At 40.4% G+C, this 13,203-nt stretch overlaps 1 protein-coding gene across 1 annotated transcript in view; it reads left to right on the forward strand.

Moving 5' to 3' along the window:
* Positions 1–13,203, forward strand: part of PRKDC (protein kinase, DNA-activated, catalytic polypeptide) — a gene marked incomplete at its 5' end in the record, with an annotated part of 80,034 nt that overhangs the window by 54,866 nt on the left and 11,965 nt on the right. The window contains 13 exons of the mRNA XM_010158701.1: positions 341–549; positions 1,033–1,171; positions 1,756–1,944; positions 2,460–2,684; positions 3,295–3,403; positions 4,114–4,225; positions 5,761–5,950; positions 6,912–7,086; positions 7,176–7,366; positions 9,065–9,245; positions 9,742–9,902; positions 11,420–11,631; positions 12,745–12,832. Coding sequence (XP_010157003.1) covers positions 341–549; positions 1,033–1,171; positions 1,756–1,944; positions 2,460–2,684; positions 3,295–3,403; positions 4,114–4,225; positions 5,761–5,950; positions 6,912–7,086; positions 7,176–7,366; positions 9,065–9,245; positions 9,742–9,902; positions 11,420–11,631; positions 12,745–12,832 — 2,181 coding nt within the window. The remainder of the gene's footprint in view (positions 1–340; positions 550–1,032; positions 1,172–1,755; positions 1,945–2,459; positions 2,685–3,294; positions 3,404–4,113; positions 4,226–5,760; positions 5,951–6,911; positions 7,087–7,175; positions 7,367–9,064; positions 9,246–9,741; positions 9,903–11,419; positions 11,632–12,744; positions 12,833–13,203) is intronic.

The raw sequence follows: 13,203 nt of genomic DNA on the forward strand, positions 1-13,203 counted from the left end.
AACACAGCAGGCACCGTGCTGCCAACAACAGAAGGAACGATTGAGGCTGTGAATGTTTCCATCCACCTCGCCCTCGCTTCCCCTGCGTTTCTGTCGAGAGACATGTCCTGTGCCCTGGAGACAGACCGAGTAGAGGGTTATTCTCTGCTGTTCTCGGTCCAAAGAGCAACAGTACAGAAGGAAAAGATCCCAGTTTTCCCAGAGTTGGGAACTTATGGAGATTTAATGGCTTATTCCCAAAGCTTACGCTGTAAGAGGAGGGCACCAAACAGGTGATCTGTAAAAGGTAACTATCCGTATAGTTTTAGACTAAGCAGAGACCTGTTGTTTTGTTTTATAGGAAATGAGTTACCGGCACAGAGAGCTACTAGACTTGGATTCAGTTAATGTGAGCACGAGCTGTCTTGCAAGTTTACAGCAGCCAGTGGGCATCCTCCTTCTGGAGCATGCCCTGATGTCTCTGTCCCCTGCGGAGGAGCCCCCATCCAAGCGGATGCGTGGGAGGACGGAGCTTCCCCCAGATGTGATCAGATGGATTGAACTTGCAAAGTAAATCCTTGTTTGAGACAATTTACTCCCATTTAGGTTTGCCTTGTGAAGAACTCTGCGTTTATGGCTTAAGGGATTTTTTTTTTTTTTTTTCTTTCCCCTACCAGCAGAGCTATTTCTCAACAGGACATTTCAATTAGATATGCTTTTAATTTCTTGACAGTTAATTACTGTCTTTCAGTTACAGCAGTTAGATTTAACAGCTATGCATCCTGGTGATGCTATCACACTGCTGAAAAACATCTTGTTCATAGCTTTTCAGCTGCAGGAGTTTCCACAAGTCAGGTATTACCCTACAAGATGAAGCTCATCTAATTTAATATATATCTATTATCTTACGTAAGAAGTATCACGTGGGTTTTTTTACTCTTACAAGCCAGTGATATTACTGCTTATTGATTTTTTTTCTTTTTAATAGCTTATATTTGTACTGATATACCTCTGCTCAACTAATTAAAAGCTTTCCCTTTTCAATTTTACTAGGCTTTACCGATCGCTTGGGGACTATGATGTCCTTCGTGGCATTTTCAGTGGTAAGATTGGGACTAAGGAAATTACACAAAAAGCATTGTTGGCAGAAGCAAGGAATGATTATGCTGAAGCAGCTAAATATTATGATGAGGTAAAATGATGACAAGATTTTTTTGTTTCATAAATCTCTCGTGACTTAAAACTAACCAGCCAAAATCAAACATTTTGACAAGCAATATATTGTATAAAATGTCCTTTTGTCTGTCTTTGATTGATGGTTCAGTCTGTAAAGACATAGGAACAGGTGAGCAGTCACAACAGGGCAGTAAGCATGACAGTTTTTACTAAACTTTAAGGATTCACATGTGCAGTCACCTAGGCAGACAGTTAAAACACCGTGGGCACACTACTGCCCCAAGAGAGCAAACTGCATGTGATTGTGCCAAAGAAAATCTGAGTGGTAGTGAGTAAAAATGAACGACCTCTTTAACTTTTAAATTAAAGTCTTTGCTCTTTAAAAATGCAGGTTTACTAAAGATAGCTACCTGGAAGGAATTTAGAAATAAATACTGACAAGCTTGAATTTTCTGCATTTAATATTGCTGTCACGTTCTGGTAAATGGATGGATATTTTTACGAGTCAATGAATTATTGTTAAGTTCCTGGCGACTTAGAATTGAAACTAGTGTCAGATTCCAGCTGAGAACCTTCCTCCCCCTCAAACTTATTCCCTAGGCACTCTCTAAAGAAGACTGGCAAGATGGAGAGCCAACAGAAGCGGAGAAGGACTTCTGGGAACTTGCATCTCTGGAGTGCTATGACCACCTCACAGAGTGGAAGTCTCTGGAGTACTGGGCTACCGTTAATATCGATAGTGGAAGACCTCCAGACCTAAGCAAAACGTGGAATGATCCATTTTTTCAGGTTCTTGGAAATCACTTCATTGATACTGCTGTGTTTTTAATCTCTGCAGGGATGTCCCACAGTAATGTGATTCTGGCTGGAAATCCGTTGCATTATTTGGGTTACTTTTATTATGGAAATTAGCAGTGAGTTTGATATATAAAGTAACTGAAGTAATTCTGCTGGTTTTATGATGTACAATTTTTACCTTGAGTCTATGGCTGATCGTATAGGACCAGCTTTATCATCATCTTTTCGCAATAGTTTTGTTGCTTTTATCACTCTTATTTGTTTCGTGTTTTAAAGAGTTACCAAACCACTGGTTTTGAAACTGGTACAATTTGCAAACAACTTTTTCAGTCTGTCAGAAAAGGCTGCTGTGATTTGTTAGACAAATTGGGAATTTGTCTAAAGGGAAAACATTTAAGAAAACCATTCAGAATATTTTTATGTTTATTTGATCTGCCACCAGTAACAAAAAAATGATCATCTACTGTTCCATTCCTTGAAAAAAAGACTGTATGTTCACCTTGCAGGAGACATACCTGCCCTATATAATACGCAGTAAGTTGAAGTTACTGCTCAGCGGGGAGAATGACCAGACTTTGCTAACTTTTATTGATGAGGCGATGAAGACGGAACAGAAGAAAGCCATTATAGAAATGCATTACAGCCAAGAGCTTAGTCTCCTTTACATCCTGCAAGATGATTTTGACAGAGCCAGATATTACATCAGCAACGGCATGCAGATCTTCATGCAGGTAACAATCTCTGCTATCTCTGATAGGATTTTTCTGTATAAATTCATGGAACAGTGGAACTGTTGTTGCTGATACTGCTGCTAGATTATAGTCTTGAGAGAAACACTTGTCCAAATGCAGTGCAATCCAGGTGCTTTCCAGTCACACGATAAAACTTCCTTTGAATTCACTGCTTACAGTCATGAGAGGTGAGCCAGCCAGTGGAGTGCATCCTCCCATTTTAATTTATTTTGCAGATCTCGTCTATTAGAATTTTTTCAGAGTAATTGTGCAGATTAATAGCAGTTTTCTCTCATTCACCTTTTCAGAAGCCTCCTGTCCCCCAGAACAAACTTGAAAAGAGAGTATTACCCTGACAGGTTACAAGTTCCATCTGTTACCGGGTTTGATGAGACTGCTGGACTGTCCTAAAACCTAGGATAGGAATTGCAGCTAGAATATGCCTCTACGCTTGTCCAAAGCAGAGTTGCTCTTGGATTGCAGGGCATTAAATTACTTGTGAAAGGTTGGGTTGTAGAGCAGCATCAGGTGTATAGTTTGTAGGGCACTGAATAGAACCAAGTTGTAAATTGTGTATATGAAATCTTCCATTCTCTCCCTTTCTTGTCAGAGCTATTCCAGTATTGATACTTTGTTACATCAAAGTCGAATGACCAAACTGCAGTCCATACAAGCTTTGACAGAAATACAGGATTTCATCAATTTTATGACCAAGAGAAGTAAATATTTTTTTTCTTAAGCAATTTTCCTTTCATTGTGTTAAATAATCGTGGTTTCCTGAACTTTGAATTTCTGTTTCCACACTTGGAGGGCTTGAACTCCTGTTTGAAGGGGCATAGGTCTGGAATTACTTCTTACTGTCTTCTTGACAGTAAGAACTAGTGCAGTTGTGTAAGATAGACTTGAAGATAATTCTGTGTTCTATTGCAAAGTGTTGTTAGCCTAGCTATTGTGATAAGAGTTAAGTGTCTCTTTTACAAGTGTGTGTGATAGTTTTAAACTAAGATTTTTGTTGGGGTCACTTTTGAGTAGCAAACAGTGGTTAGCAGAAATAAAAGATGGATTTGGTATATAATTTATAGTTGCTGAGGTAGACATGAAATACAAATCTATGCACATAAACCAAATTATACATTAAATTTAGTTAATAGTTCTACAATATTCCAGCATATTCCTGTACAGAAAGGTACCTATCCAGTGGTGATTCACAGTGACAGTTGACACTGATGTCCTTATTGGTTCTCCTGTACTTCAGGAGATAAACAAAAGCAATGTGATCACCGAGTAGCATATCTAATGCAAGCTCAGAAATGCAAGTACGATGGTTAATTGCAGATTTCTGGTTTGAATGTTAAATTGTGTTTGGCTTAGGCCTTTTCCACGTTCTTTGGATTTAGATGCATTTAAAGTATTCTTAATTGATTTCTAGGTAACTTAGCTTCACAGGCTTCCCTTAAGAGACTTCTCAGAATTTGGACAAGCAGATATCCAGATGCTAAAGTGGATCCTATGAACATCTGGGATGATATCATTACAAATCGGTAAAATTACATTCTTGGGTTAGCTTTAGCTCTGCCTGCCTGTTGAGTTCTGAGAGGTGCTTTTTCTAGTGCTGCTTGTTTTCATATGGGGGGGTGTTGATCCAGTGTATGATTTTTTTTTTTTTTTTTAATTAACTGTTATAATAGCTTTGTCCATGTAACTGGGTTTTGTGTGATCAACTTGTCGTGAGAAGCAAAATGAGGTTGAGAAATGGCCAGGGAATAAACAGTATTTTCATAACTGTTAGTTTAGGCATTTTCTTACATCTGTGACTATATGCCCTGTGCAAGCTAGCCCACTTCAGCCCTTAAACACATCCACTTGTAATTGAGTATATTAGCTGTATTTAGCTCAATGAACACCACCCAAAATTCCAGTCTGTTATGAATAGAATTACTTACCTACTTTTCAGGCTGTAGAAGTTAGGGAGTGTATAAAATAAGCCCAGCCATGTCACTTATCAGTACTTCACATGTTTATCGGAAAGTTAATGACCAGTGCTGTAATTAGAGACTTCTGTGCTAGACTGTTTCTAGAAAGAGCAAAGGCTCTCCAGAGACTCCATTCAATTAGCTCTGAAGAAGCTGGGATGCTTTTTCAAATTTGAAAGTTTTCTGTCCTCCCTGTGGTATCTGTCTTCATCCCAATCCATTCTTCCAGTGCAAATCTGGATTCCCTGTCCTGGGGGACAGCTTCTTCAACAGCTCTGCTGATACCCTCTGTGTCCTGTAATTAATTGTCTCCTGGGTGTCATGAAAGCATGGCTACAGAAGCTAAATACTAGGCAAAATACATGTTGTGGCTTACTCCTTTACAAAGTCTCAAAACAATTATGAGTTGAAGGGTTGTCAGTGTCCTAAATGCTTTTATGTGCCTTCAGAAAACCTTTAATTAGTGACAAAGGATGTGCCAACCCTCACTCCCGACTGCAGTGCTATCCTCTGCATTGAATAACAGTCTGCATAATGAGAGATGCTGTTAAATTAGATAGAACTAGATGTAGAATGAGAAGGATTTAGCATGGATTCATGGCAATTCCCTTTCAGAAGTTGAGGAGGGTCACTGGTCTTCTCTGCAACACGAATTTCAATGTTTACATGTGTTGGTGTGGTAAACATTTGAATTGCAGGTTGACATGAAATAGAGCGTGGCACTTACACTCTATAAATGAGACCCCTGTCAGATTGGAATGCAGGTTACAGCTTGTTGAACTTAGAGGTTGTAGCTGTGATTTTAGAAGAACAAACTAACAAAAAATCCCACTCTATTATGGACGTTTTCTAATGCTTAATCTTGTCAGTTCGAGATCCTAGAAATCCTAGAATGCTTTCAGGGTTTTTCTGTCCCCGATCATGACTTTCCAGACTCTGAGGATGATGTTTAGCCCTTGCTAAAGGTGATTGCCCTTTTTTTTTTTTTTTTTTTTTTTTTTAGTTTTGCTTACTGTCAGGCAGATAGGCAGATCAACACTTAGGAATGTTCATTCCCTTGGGTGCATACCGGAGTGATTTGTACTCCTGTTGTCGTTGTGCAGGTGTTTCTTTCTTGACAAACTGCAGGAGAAACTTCTCTGTGATCAGGCCGATGATAGTATGGAGGTGGATGAAGAATACAGTGCTGGTGACCAAATGGAAGTTGATCAACAGAGTGAAGACATTTACTCAATGATTAAAAGCTGCAAATTTAACATGAAAATGAAGATGATAGAAAGTGCCAGGAAACAGGTGACTGTACTGTCTGATAGCTTCCAATTTTGTGAGAAAACATGCAGAAACTACAGCTGATCAAAGGCCCTTTTGATCCACAGATGGTTTCTGACACTCTAAAGAGCAGATAAATAAAGTATCTGAAATGTTCTAGTCCTTAAGGGAAGGGATGCTTACAACCAAACATGATGCTTTCTCATTTACAAATAACTCTGCTGTACAAGAACACAAATCGAATTCAGATTGAATCAGTGTAACTTACTTCAATGAGCAGTGATGAAACATTTTATGAGGTGTTTTTTTTACTGTTTTCATTAATGCTGTTAGAAGAAATATGTAGTACTTATAGAAGGAACTAAAGGTAAGTGGCTTAGAAATTTGGGGTTGGATCTGGCTGTTAAAATGACTGCATCAGAGCCTACTTTGGGCCTTTGGTGTTTCAAGCTTGAGACAAGACGAGTAATACTGAAGTCGAGGTCTTCTGAGATACTGCAGAAACCTGCAGTCACTGACAAGAGTTTTATTTTAAGCACTGTAATAACAAAATATAACAATAGTGCTGTGTTGATTATACACTCTTAGAGGAGTAAATGAAAAATAAGTTTTCCTTTAGTGTTACTTATATGAAACCTTTTGTCAAAACACAAACATCAGTGATTTGCTTAAAGTTATTGTAAACAAGGTTACGTACCCATGTGTGTTTGTACTACAGAACAGTTAATGCCTGATTAGTCAGGTAGATAGAACTATTTTTCATTTCCTCAGTTTGTCAAATCTCTCCTCATCTACGCTAATGGAGAAATGTGAACAAAAAAATCTCATTTTGTTTTCAAAACCTGACAAGCAGTGGACCTCTCTTCATATTACTATAGCTTTACATGTGTTACCTAAATCTTCTCACCCCTTAATTTGGTTGCAAAAAGGTTTTATTTCCTCATCAGATATATTGTCTGAAAATTCTATCTTAATCTGAATACAGAACAGCTTCTCAGTTGCCAAGAAGCTTCTGAAGGACCTATCCAAAGAAGCCAAAACAAGGGAAGACTGGCTGGTGACGTGGAATTATGCCTGTTGTCGCTTTATGCATAGTTGCAGCCAGAACCAGAGCTGTCCTGAACGAGTGCTCTCGGTGTTAAAAACCATCTCCCTGCTTGGTAACAGCCTTTTCTTTTCTTCACGCTGTTTTTGGTACAAAGCTGCTTTGCTGTCAAATTACCAACTTTTGTTTTTTGAATTCCCACAGAAGATACCAAGTCTGACTATCTTAGCAAGAACATAACGGCCTTCCGAAACCAGAATCTTCTTCTGGGTACTACATACCACATCATCGCCAATGCCCTTAGCCAGGATCCAAGGTGCCTTGAGCAAATCGAGAAAGAAAAGGCTGGAAAAATATCACTACTCTCAGGAGAAAGTCTTGAGAGTCCGGAAAAGGTAAATGAGAAAGGAAAAGCTTTTAGATATTTCAGTATTGCAATCACTGCTTCAGTAGGTCGGGATGGATATGGATAGATACAGAGGATGTGAAACCCATCTGCTATTAGGAGAGATTTGTCCAGGAACACCAGCTAGGGGAAGAAAGAAAAAACAAAAGCAGCACTGTGGTTGCTGTTTTGTCTGGGTTTGGCTCTGCTGGAGTTCTGCACCACTGTACCCTTTTTAACCGGGAGAGCGTTCTCGTGTTTCTCTGTTGACGCATTTTGTGCAGAGGGGAAAGACGGTTGTAGCACCTGCATGCGCAGTGACAACGCAAGGCTTGGGAACGTGGGCCACAAAGGATGGCTTTACTTCAGCTGGGCACTTTTGTGCTGCTTCATCCTGTCAGACTACCTTATTTCATAGAGAGATCTTCGTGATGATACTGATACGCTTATTTTATCTAAATAACTTTAGTGATAGAGAGGGGAGGGGTTATTAAGACAGAGCATATGAAGGTCATCTTTGCCCCTTTTGGGGAGTTGCGCATTTGAAGAATACAGTGGCAGACTGTGCTGCATCTGAAATCGAGTGTACTGTCAGATGCTGTGGCACTGACTTCTTGTCTGTCAAGTTGATTGAGTAAGGACTTGGAGTACCACTGCTGACTTATTTCTGTTAACTCCTAAAGCCACCGTCAAGACCCTTAGATAGGAATCACACCAACATGAAACAGCAAAAAAATTGTTCTTAATTTGTGTTTTTATGGTGGTTAAAGAAAGGTAGGTAAAGAAGAGATTCCTGCAAAAAAGTTTGCAAACTTTTCAGGGGTTTAGAATCTTGAGCAAAAGCTTAAGCTTCATTTCTTAGCTAATTATTAAGAGCATTCTTCTTAAGGAAATGTAAAAAACAAGAATAAAAGCTCTTCTGTGTCAGATGGGTCAGATTGGGATACCAGATTTCTGTGTAAGATTAAGGAGCTTACCCTGATTTTAGCTTAATATTAAGCAGTACTCTGACCCTGGTAGTTTCCCTCTACCTACCTGAAATGCAAACTATTTCATTTCAATTACGGCATTTTTAATGTGTTCCTTTGTGCTCTGCAGCGATTTTGTATGTTGTACAATAGCTACAGTGTCTGAGGTTGGTAAATATGTTGGCAATATGAGAACATATGTGCTTGATTTATAAACATTAAGTTGTAAAGGATCTTGTCAAGTCCTTCATTGCATGGGCTGCAGTGGAAATGTGTGATCAGTATGACTGTGTTTGTAACAGGGAAAGAAACATCAGATTTGAAATAGTTTGATGCGTGCTCTTTTTAACAAAAAATCTAAGTATAGCCGTTATGCAGATGTTGCAGATATGTCTTAATAGGAAAAAAATAGCATTTTCATTATATTTTCTGTTAACTGTTTGCAAAAACTCTAGTAACATTTAACCTCCTTGCAGTTATAAAAATTCCACATAACGTGTCCAAAGACTAATTTAAGCTAGAAGTGGGTTTGTATTTTTCCATGCAAAAGTTTAGAAATTAAAATTCTGGAAATTAGTTCTAGAAATGAAGTCCCAGTTTTTTTCCTTTGTATCAGCTGCTCAAAACATTTAATATAAAGTTTTATCTGCTCAAGACTTGAAAGCAAGCTTCAGTTTCAGAAAGAATTGTTGAGTGCTACTTGCTAACATGTCTTTTTTCCTTTTACGGTTGAATTTCAGATACTGGCAAGCCTGAACAAGAAGGCTTTTCAGTCTTTCAGCAGTGCTGCAAGGAAGTCCGAAGAGGAGGTGCAGTCCCACTCCATGGACCACGTAGATGTGATGGGAGTTATCGATGCGTACATGACTCTGGTCGGTTTCTGTGACCAGCATCTGCGTAGGGAGGAAGAAGGCTTGCTTGGTTAGTCAGGGTTTCTCCTAAACACACGAGGTGGATTTATCTGTGATACGTGAGCTTTTGAGACACCCGGGGGATCACCCTGAGCAACACAGCTTGAATTTAAGTGCAACAGTCCAGTTCAACAGCATTTATATTCCTTTCCCCCCCCACACTATTACTGCTAGCTTAGGTACTAGTGAATCACTTGTAGTCTCTCTCTCACTTGTGAGAAATATATCCAGCAGATGTTTCCCTTGTTCCTTCCCAGACCACAGCAGTGCTGTATTTAAAGCAGGCAAGATACCAGCAGTGATGCAGCTTCCTGATAAAGCTAATCCTTACAGTCCCCAAGTATGCGTGTTGCTGTTCAAACAGATGGGAAGGAGAACAAAGTAAAAATACAAAATACTCTGGAAAAAAACCCACCCTGAATTGTAAAGATGAATGTTCCAAATGATCAAAGACATGGAACAAGTGATGGTGTTTCTGATAATTCTTCTTTAATGTCTCTTGGCAGAAATTAACACTGCAGATCTGCAGCTATTCCCAGCTATTGTGGTGGAGAAAATGATAAAGGCTTTAAAACTGAACTCCAGAGAAGCCAGGCTGAGATTTCCTAGACTGCTGCAAATAATTGAAAGATATCCAGCGGAGACATTGGGTCTAGTGACACGAGAGGTTAGTTACTTCCATCTTCCTGGCAGCAAATGTTGCTATAAATTGAATTTAAAAGGTGGGGGTGGAGGTTGGATGGATAGAGAGGTTAGACTGGTAAGTTTTGCTTTGGGTAAATCAGATAAATTTTATCCCATCATTGTTCCTTGTCTTTTCTCTAGCTTGCTGAGTCTAATTCATATGGACAGAAACTTTTTTCTTAAACGTTTACCTTTTTATCATTATTCTGATTCCAAATTTTAGTTTGATAGCTGCTGGAGAAAAACAGTGTTGTGGGGATTTTGTTTTTCCCTTCAGAACAACCTAAGGAGGCTGATAAAGGTGGTTAGTAGTAGGGTGAGGAGCATATCTTAATTCTGGAGGCTGTTTCCTGTATGCAGAAAGCTAGCAGCTTTTCCAGACCCATTTCCTATGTCTCCCACCTCTCCCTGTCCTGCTTCACTTCAGAGGTTATTACAGCTTCTTCTTCCTTTGATTTCCCACTGTCCCTCCATTGCCATTCCACAGCAAGATTCCGTGAGCCACGCTGCCTTCCCTGCTGTCCTGGGACAGATAAGCTGAGAGCTCCGGTGTGACTCATGCCTGTTCCTGTCCTGTCCTGCTCGCCTTTTCAAGCCCGTGTCGTTGTGCTGCTGCCCTCAGAGCACCAGACCTTGCTGGAGGAAGAACAAGAGAGAGGCAGAAACACGGCTTAGTTATCCCAAGAAAATGAAAGTAGCAAAAAGGGCTGAGGTGCACAAGATATGGCCAGAGTGAAACTCTGATGGTTCAAACAGAACCTGACGTCTGGTCCAGTGGACAAATCTCACCCAGAAAAGAAGTTCACGAGGCAGTTCTTTGTCTTCTCCTCTGTCTTTCTATGAGATAAACACTGGCAGTCTTATCTTAAACTCTATTAGAAAGGTAGGAAGGGATGAGACAGGAGGAAAGGAGTTAGAGTCTGGGCTCTGGCTATCACAAGAAAATACATTGAAGTACTCCTTTCAAAAGTGGTACAGTTTTTGGAAGGAAGTGAGCATGGAGTATATGGGGAGAGGGCAGTTTACTGAAATGAATATTTGACAGCAAACCCAAACCTGTTTAAAGTGGAAGGAAGAGCAAAACTGGGTAGGAGTTCCAGTGTTCCCCTTTCTGGATTTTTTTTACTCAGATCAAGACTTCAGCCCAGTGGTGTTTGAACTATCCCTTCAGATTTTTGAGTTGTTTGTATGTGATGATCAAAAATTATTATATTGCTTCCAAACAGAAAAGCCACAAATCTGTGTATAAAGCCTTATCTTGATCAACAAACTGCAAATTTTTATAATGGAAAACCTATTAAGCAGCAGCAGTGGTGGTAATAATAATAGTAATAATGAAATCTCTGCTTCACTGGGGGATGTTTTGTGCAACCCAGTTGACATTCTCTGTTTCCTTTCCACGTGTCTGTCATGCTGGGCCACAGAGCAGTTTTGTTTGGGTGGTATGGTTGGTATTTTCGAGAAGGACCAAAGTTGAAGGCAGTGTCTGTGTTTTCGCAGCTCTCTTCGGTTCCCTGTTGGCAGTTCATTGGATGGATCAGCCAGATGATGGCACTACTTGACAAGGATGAAGCAGTAGCCGTGCAACATACCGTGGAAGAGATAGCAGATACCTATCCCCAGGCAATCATCTACCCTTTCATGATCAGCAGTGAAAGTTACTGTTTTAAAGATACTGCAACTGGTTGTAAGAACAAGGAGTTTGTAGAAAGGTGAATTTGAGTGGAGAGATTTATTTATTTTTCCTAGAGAAATGCTTTTGTTTAGGTAGCATGAGAAGCAGAGGGTAGTCCCATGTGCACTGTGTTTTCGTTCAGAGACACAGGGAAAACCGATACATAAGCTGTCTTAGCATCAGACATACTCAGGTTGGTGGCCTGAGTATTTTCTGAAGTACATATACTCCCAAGGCTGTGGGAAGTTAGATTTTTTCCAAGATAAAACAGAAGGACCACAGAGAGGTGACCCCTTTCTCCTCATCATTCTGTGGTACTCCAAGTTTCTTCTTCTTCTCCTGCTCTGCTGAGGTAGAAGGGAAGTCTGGTGCTTGGTTTGGCTCTTAGTGTAGTAGACTTGACAGCAGTGAGAGTCAGTACCCATCAGGGATGAAGATGAAGCTTGCTTAGACATTTACAGTCTTTCTAATACCAAGACAAAGCAGATATGTTTAAATACAATAGATGCTCTTGCCAGACTTCAGAGAGGGCCAGTGAAATGGATGCAGGTTAGCTTGGGGAATGACAGCTCTTGGTGTGTTCTCTGCTTATTCAGTGTGCAGCATGTGCCTTCCTCTACAAAAGCCTCCCTTGCCGGTTTTGCCATGTAATAAAACCTGAGTTAACCCTCTGGCAAAAGTCAGCTTTCATCACACACGGCTGTAGAACCACTAACACAATTTTAGTTGTCTTTTTTTGCCTTTTTATCAAACCTGTGATACATTTGCTGATTTTTTTTTTTCCTTAAAATAAGAGAGAAAGTCATGTGCCTCACAGACTGCGTCACCCTTGAATAACTGTTGTGACAGGATGTATAGTGTGGTTAATGCTCATTTCTGTTGCAAGCATGCTTTCCACTCCTCTGCCAAGCTCCTGTTTTCATTGTGGGACACTTAAAAAAATTGGGAGCCGCATGGTGAGGACAGTTAATACAGTAACAGTCATGCAGCCCAAGGGAAAATTCTGAGGGAGTCCTACCTACCTACCCACCCCTAGATTCTTCTACAGGATTCTTGAATATAGGAGACGGTCTGGATCATCGCTTATCTGCAGGCTGGGTGGTGATGGCAGTTCCTGTTACGTTGTGATGCAGTTTTTTCTCTTTTGAAGGATCAAGAATAAGTTGGACAGAGGAGGAGTAGTTCAAGATTTTGTTTGCTCCCTGGAGCAGCTCTCTAATCCCATAATGCTTTTTAAGGTAAAGTGTTGGTTTTGGGTTTGGGGTTTTTTTTATATATTTCCCCCCACCCTTCCCCTCCCTTCCTCACCCTCTGTTTAGGAAAGAGAGTGCTGGGCGGAGCCTGCTGCTGTTCGGTTGACACCACAGCCGCAGGAAGCGGTTCAACCCAGAATCAACTGGTGACATGTCGGGGTGCTGTCAGCAGCTTTCACTGGTGATGGTCTCCTTCCCTGGTGCCCGCTGGCTGTTTTGTACCAGCCCTTTTCAGCTTTCTCCTTCAGGGTCTCTGCCCTGCCCTCTGGTCAGTCTTCCTTAATCGTTCTCAAACCATTACAAAATTATCATTTGTGGCCATCTGTAATTCCTGACCACTTGTGTCCTTATGCTCT

Source organism: Eurypyga helias, unplaced genomic scaffold, assembly GCF_000690775.1.
Source record: "Eurypyga helias isolate BGI_N326 unplaced genomic scaffold, ASM69077v1 scaffold839, whole genome shotgun sequence".
Classification (NCBI taxonomy): domain Eukaryota; kingdom Metazoa; phylum Chordata; class Aves; order Eurypygiformes; family Eurypygidae; genus Eurypyga; species Eurypyga helias.